Raw genomic sequence first — 7,649 nt, forward strand, 5'->3', positions numbered from 1 at the left:
GGTGTAATGTATGCCTTGGATAACACCAACAAATCATACAATGGTCTACATGTGAATTGTGCTGAACACTACTGACTAACTTTGGGTAAAGAGCACTTGACTTTGACTCACTAACAGGAATTTTTACAAAAGATCTTGCACTAAATGTCAATGCTAATCAATGTCTGCCTTTCTTCCTGTTAGAGTCTGGTTGATAACCATGAAGAAGGACCATTCGTGCTGCAGTTGGACTGCGAGGAGCTGCGCTTCAGAACAGGAAACAAAACCTTCCGCTTCCCTCTGAAGCCCGGAAAGTAGATACATGAAAACCTTGAAGTCCTAAGATTGATAGCTATTTTCTTCTGACACACTAGAGAGCTGGAACACTCAAACCCTCTTAGTATTGACACTGCTGGCAGATATGTGGCAGGTCCAAACAACGACAATCAAGGCTCCCTAGAGGGGTGCAGTGATGTTTTTTTGTAGGCTCCACATATTTACACCACTTCAAGCATAAATTAAATCTGCAGAAGTAAAAAGCTATAGTGAGGCTATAAAGGAGTTACATCACCGTCGCGTGAGTTCACGTCACCATCGCTAAGCTCTAGGCGGCCTATGTTCAGCATAATGACAGTCAGTTGTCTTTTTTTAGTCTGTTTTTATGAAGTTTTGGACATTCAGGAAGTGTAATTATTATTATTATTAAAATGTAAAAATCTCAGCTTGTTAACCACAGACCTTTTTCAGGCATCTCACCAAAAACACGTTCAAAGAAACATTGAGTTTGAGACAAGGAAACTTTAAGTGCTAAAATCCGTACTCATTTACGGGTTTTGAGACTCATCTCTGCACCATTCTATGGCATAAGAATATGCATTGTTTTAAAAAGATGTTTATACATAAAGTTGCTACTGGTTTCTACTTCTTTGCACATGGGATGCTAATGCTAGGAGATGTGATAAGTATGGAAGCCCGTTTGCGCCACAGAAAAGAAAAAAACGTATCCAGTAAGTAATAATTATGAGATAGTAAGCCGAAATAATTAGATGGTGAGTCATAATTTGTGGTGCAAACAGGCTTCCATAGATCAGGGTCCAGAAAGGTGAATGTCACTGAAAATTTTTTTTTGCCGAGAATCATGACGCATGTGTGAGAAGCCTCACATTCAAAGGGTGGAAAGCCACAATGAAGGGAAGTTGTGGACTTTATCAGTATTGAAACCTCAATAGTGGTTCCCAAACAGACATGAACACATGAAGGGAAAAAGTCGTCACTAAATAAAGCTAAAATGACAATTCTATCCGACTACTGTCCTAGAGCACTAAAAGAAAAGTCAAGCTGATATTTGAAATGTTTTACTATATAGAAGGCAACAAAAGTTTGACACATTTATGAGAGTTCATAGCAGAGTATCAGTGGTGTGGCCCTCAGGGGCCCGCATGGCACAGAACAATCACTGGGGCCAGAGAGACTGACTGCTGGTCCACAAGGACAAAACTCTGCACTGGAACTTTTAAAAGAGAAAAATTACAAATGATGAACAGAATATGTCCCTTATTTGTGCCTGTGTAAATCCAGTCCGTGGAGGCACAACATATGTACAGAACCACTTAAAATATACTGTACAGAACATGGAAAGTTAAGAGAAGGAGCTTAATAAAGCAGGTTAAAGCATGCACAAATTGCAACACACTGACTCCAACAAATAGCCTCTCCCTACCTCTCTGTTTTTGGTCATTTAGAAATCAGGAGCAGAATTTGAAATGAATGTATTTGTTTAAACTCTTAAAAAAATCATCAATAGCCCAGGATTTGATCCGATCTCGATTCTTTTTGATTATCTTCGCCTGTACGGTCTAATTAAAGGCAAAAAAAGCAAAAAATCTTCAACAAAAAATATATATTCATTTTTAAATACTCAATAAAAGTAGCTGGTTTTTAATTAAGACTGTGAGATGCGATTGAAGGCTCATAGAAAAGCCAGTAAGTGGACTTTAAAGTGAAAAACTGTTTAACCATGCTATTTGACCTTTGAGTGGCTTCAACCAGACTGAAACCAACTTCCATATCCCAGAAGTGGATCCAGTCCTTCAGCACACGACTCATTTAATCAGCAAACGTCTACTAAAAGCACTGAAACGTAATGTAAGAGAAAGAGCTTAATAAAGCAGGTTAAAGTATGCACAAATTGTAACACACTGACTCCAACAAATAGCCTCTCACTGAAACGTGACTTAGAACTATAGAAAAGCTGTATATGCTTTACAGTTGAGCCTTACAATACATTAAGAGTCAGAAATCTCTTTCACAACATGAATAAATCATCTGACTTTGATTAATAACCTAAGAAAGTGGCACATACAGTATATCCCTGGTTGACTTGTACATACACGTCCTATTGTAGATTTAGTAGGTAAAATCTTGGGTTTAAAAGCTTATTACAATATAAAAGACATTGTATTTAGGATTACTCAAAAGTAAACAACCTGACATTAACATACATTGTATAATTAAAGCTACACTGACATAACTGAGACGTTGACCCTAATTAAATGTATTATCAACAAATGACACATAATTGTATTAGGTTATTTAAAAGCAATAATATTTAAGGTGGGGTAGGTAAGTTTGAGAAACTGGCCCGGCTGTGTATTTTCAAATTCTAGCGCACTCGAGCTGGTTTTTCCAAAATGACCTACTCCACCTTTAAGTTGAACCTAATATCAACTAACCTAATACAATTATTTGTAATTTGTTGACAATAAATTAGTGAGAGACGTGTCACTTCCTGCCAGCATTATGGGGAGAACAGCACATCCTTGATGTAAGCCACGGTGGTGAAGTTCAGCAGCATGTCCACGTGCTCGTTCCCGTCGAGCTCCTTCAACATCACGGGCTGTTTCTGCCCCCCCACCCAGCGGCCACACTGCGTGGCGCTCTGCAGGTTGACCGTCCCGTCCCCGTCGCTCATCACCACCGTGGGCTCCACGTCGGGGAACTTGTCGGTGTACTGGAAGCTGGCCTGTGTGGGGATGCCACTGCCGTACAGGCAGTGGACGGCCACCCCGGGGGGGCTGAGGTCGGCCACCAGTGGCTCTGTGTCCTGCCGCATCATCCAGCCATCCTCAAAGTCGATGTCCTTGTAGAGGCGCTGGTAGTCCAGCACGGTGTAGTTGGTGGTGGGGGTCTGCACCAACACCTGGTGATGGATGGAGAAACATAACTGTTGCTCAGTGCTTTTGCTCAGATTTTATATGTATGTATATTTATATAATTACCTCTATGATTTTGCCCTTGTGTTTTACTATGAATTGATAAAGGGGAAGCACTTGGATTACATTAAGAGGACATATCTAAGACCCCTTTATATATCACTGTCTTGGAATCAGCTTAATCTTACTCTAAATATTATATATTGTTGGGTTTTTTATACCCCATTAATATGATTTATTACGATTTATTTTTCACATAGAAAATAAATTATCTGGCTTTATAGCTAAGTGCTTCACTATATTCACCAGTAAGTTGCTAACTTCTGTGAGCTTTAATTATAAATAAAGCTTTGAAGTTTCCAATGCTATACTGAAAAACCGGAAAGCCAAGACAGGTGGCCAAAAACCCCACCTGATCTTTGGTCCAGGAGTGGGCGTAGGGCAGCAGCCAGGAGGTGGAGACAGCAGAACGTTGTTGGGAGCGAATCTTCAGCGGGCTGATCACCGGGATGCGGTTATTATCACCTGCAGGAACAGAGAAAAGAAACCAGTGACAGAGAAGTGAAACTGACCATAAAGGAGAGTTTTACTGTGTGGCTTCCTAAAAAAAATGTACCAACACACAGGAGCTGATGTAACTCTCCTTTAAGCAACAGGGTCCGACTATAAAGTAAACTTATAGAGGAACAACGGCTGTTTCCTAATCATTTGAAACAGCACTCATTAACTTCCAATGAGAAATATGTAAACGTTTGAGGGTCTTTACTGTCCAGTAATGATCGCATAACATAAGGTGTTAGATTAGATAAGACCCCAGGTAAGCAAAACAGTTTCCACAAAGCAGTTCTATTTCTTACCAGAGATGAGCACCCGGAGGGTCTTGGCCACCCCGGCCCACGGTGATCCCAGAGAGATGAATGCTTTGATGTATCGGTCCTTCCAGGCCTGTGGCTGCTGGTTGAGGAAGTACAGGGTGTACATGTTGCCCATGCTGTGAGCGATGAGCACCACGGGCCCTCCTGCCTTCTCCGCCATCTCTTCAATCATCTTCTGCAGCGCCAGGAAATACTCCTTATTTTCATCTGAGAAAGGACACACAACAAAGAAGATTAGTAAACAAAGTTCCCCCACTAGCTGTGGAAGTCCCGGTATTTTCATTTTTAGGTTGGAGCACCTCCAACACTTGTTTTATTACTTCCTGGTATGCAGATAAAGGGCTGCAACAAGAGTGTGACAGGTCAAATATTTGGCCCGATAGAGGAAATTCCATTCTGATTTCACTGCCTGAAACACCTCTCTCAAAATAAAAGGACAAAAGTCCATGAAGGTTTCTCTAATTTCCCCTCCTCGACTCCTCGGTCCTCCGGTAGTGACCCGGAAATGGATTTCAGCGTGCCATGTTGAAGGACATCTCATTTCTCTAAATGCACTTCGAGGATCGAGCATCGAGGAGGCTCTCTGGAGGAGCTATAAACGCGGATCCTGCGCGGATGTATTTCCGGCAACAGTGATGTTTCAAAGAGTCGTGACGCACGGCCGGACTTATCTCAGCCAATGACAGCTCTGCATGCATCCCCTGGATATTATTTTAGTAACTGCTTTAATCACGACGCGATGTTTCCAGAGAGAACAGCTGTGAGGTCCGTGCAGAAAGCAGAGCAGTGTGTAAAATATATATCACTCAGTATAACAGGCCTGCATTACTCTCTGTATTGTGTAAGGGGCTGAGAGGCAGGGTAGTGGGAGGCACCTACATTCCCAACAGGTGGCTCCACCCTCTTCCAATTAGCAAGAGCAGGTGTGGAGACCTCACACCTGGTGCTAATCACTCCCTCAAGGGAGACAAAGCACACAGAGTTGCTCAGTTGTGTGTGGCACATGGAGGCTCCCAGTGTAAGGAAACGTTTTGGAAAGCTGGTAAGTCGGTTAGCGGCCTCTTTTTGGATTTGAACACTGCACTACCTCTTTATCTGCCCAGTCCTGTTACAATTGGTATGTTATTGGTTTAGTTTAGTAGATATCTACAAACAAAGAGTAGATATTTTTCTAAAACAATTTAGTGCTTCACATAATAAAATACACAACGGCTGTAGCCTGATATTTTATATGCTTTAGTGGCTGTGTGTTTGTGCGAGCGTGCACAGACGGGTTTCAGTTGGTTTGGTGGCCCGTAATTTCAATTCCTCATTGTAGCGACCAGAGAGGGGGCTATATCCAGTGTCTGATAGTGTTACGTTATTATGAGAGTGCTCTCATACTTGTATGATTCTGAAATTGTATATTTATATAAATAAATGTGTGTGTGTGTGTGTATATATATGTCCGCATCTGTAGCCTGTTATTGTCTCATTATACCGCAAGACACAAGGATAGGAGTCGAGGAGGGGAATTAGAGAAATTAGAAACCTTCCGGCTGGACCAGTTGTTTTTGTTTGGTTTCCTCCTAATGTACAAAGACATTCACACTGACTTACAAAATTGAAAGATGTGAATGTTTCTTAAACCAATTAACATGCCTGCTAAATGATTTAAAGGTCACCTATCATGCTATTTTTAGGCAATAGCATAGGTCTCAGATATATAAAAACATGTCTATGAAGTCCTTTGCTCAAAATACCAAACGGATCACCCATGCCTCATATCCCCCTATTTCACTTCCTGTTTCAAAAGTGCTGATTTTGGGTATAAAGGTTAAAAAAAATAATCATGGATTATCAAGGATTATTTCTCAAACAGTATGGAGCTTTCTCTCTTGCCGGTTATACCACAAGGTGAGTTCCTTTTTATTTCCTGCTTCTTCACACACACAGGCCATTTCTCAATCGCGAGGATGCTTGCTTGGTAGCACATGTCTTCCGAGTCACTTGCTTCAGAAGCGAGGCAAGAATCCTTCCTGGCATTTGGAAAACGAAGAGTGGAACAGGCTAGCAAGTGTGCAGGTGTGCGTCATATCATATGAGAGGCCCCGCCTTACATTTTACGCCACAGATTTGGGGAAATTGGTCCGTGCGCAAAGCATTGTGGGGATTTTAAGGAGGCGAAGTCTACCCATGTGCAGCCTCGAAATTACCCCCAAACCAAGGACGCGGCCTCGGTGGAATTCCAAGTATGCTGGAGATTGGAACAGTCCTTCGGCGGCACTCGATGACGTAGTATCCTTGAAATAGTGGCTTGGAAGCCGGTTTCCTCGAGATTGAGAAACAGCCATGCTCTCCAGTACAGGTTAGCTCTGAGTGTTAGCAATGTAAACATACACCGACCATATTACGTCCAAAACAGTCTGGCATTGCTTCTGATAGCAACGTTTCTGATAGTGCTGTGGGTCTGCATTGCTGATATGACGTCATATCTTACGCAAATCTGGATCAGCTCCGTTGTACTCTCGTTTTTAGAGATTTGGGTACGGAGGAAAAGAGAGAGGGTTTTATTTTCTGACGCTGCGTGAGTTCCCTGGCACACCGGGGACACATTTATGCATAAAAGACATCAAAAAGTGTATTTTGCAAGATGGGTCCCCTTTTTAAAGTAGTGATTTTCGCCTCAATGCACAGAACACAACTTAAAGGGTAGGACAATATTGGAGTGCTTAATTTGAGAGATTAAAATAGAATAATTAATGCTCAAAACATATTTTTTGCATGATCCTATTTTTAAGTTTTGAGTATTCTGTCAAGCATTTGGTCCAGTTTTTTCTAGATGTTATGTGTCTGTCTGGGAAAAATATATATATATATTTAACTTAATACAAAAACATGCATGTGAAATATGGGACTAGCTATTATTTGTTAAACATACTTCTCCCACATTAAAAGAACGGCATGCCTCTCCGCAGCTGGCTCGTGATCTGCAGGGATAGTTTCATGCACCAAAATGTGCGAAAAGCAGACATATCAGAATGGTAAGCTTAGTTAGCATTTGTTATTTCTCCATGTAGTTTGTTAGCTTGTAACTAGCCTTAGTAGAAACAGCAGTAATGGTTGTTTAACATACAGTGGGGCAAAAAAGTATTTAGTCAGCCACCAATTGTGCAAGTTCTCCCACTTAAAAATATGAGAGAGGCCTGTAATTTTCATCCTAGGTATACCTCAACTATGAGAGACAAAATGAGAAAAAAAAATCCAGAAAATCACTGTCTGATTTTTAAAGAATTTATTTGCAAATGATGGTGGAAAATAAGTATTTGGTCAATAACAAAAGTTCATCTCAACACTTTGTTATATACCCTTTGTTGGCAATGACAGAGGTCAAACGTTTTCTGTAAGTCTTCACAAGGTTTTCACACACAGTTGCTGGTATTTTGGCCCAGTCCTCCATGCAGATCTCCTCTAGAGCAGTGATGTTTTGGGGCTGTCGCTGGGCAACATGGACTTTCAACTCCCTCCAAAGATTTTCTATGGGGTTGAGATCTGGAGACTGGCTAGGCCACTCCAGGACCTTGAAATGCTTCTTACGAAGCCA

General features: G+C 41.4%; 1 protein-coding gene across 1 annotated transcript; it reads right to left on the minus strand.

Annotated features, from left to right (window-relative positions):
• Nucleotides 1-2,660: 2,660 nt before the first annotated feature.
• pla2g15 (phospholipase A2, group XV) lies at nt 2,661-4,349 on the minus strand. The gene is made up of 3 exons (XM_010775162.1): nt 4,049-4,349; nt 3,604-3,716; nt 2,661-3,178 (listed from the first exon to the last, which is right to left on the minus strand). The coding sequence occupies exons 1-3, from the start codon at nt 4,347-4,349 to the stop codon at nt 2,777-2,779; spliced, it is 816 nt and encodes a 271-aa protein (XP_010773464.1). The 3' UTR covers nt 2,661-2,776.
• Between the last annotated feature and the right edge of the window lie 3,300 nt (nt 4,350-7,649).

Source organism: Notothenia coriiceps, unplaced genomic scaffold (genome assembly GCF_000735185.1).
Source record: "Notothenia coriiceps isolate Sejong01 unplaced genomic scaffold, NC01 NC01_scaffold00015425, whole genome shotgun sequence".
In the NCBI taxonomy this organism is placed as follows: domain Eukaryota; kingdom Metazoa; phylum Chordata; class Actinopteri; order Perciformes; family Nototheniidae; genus Notothenia; species Notothenia coriiceps.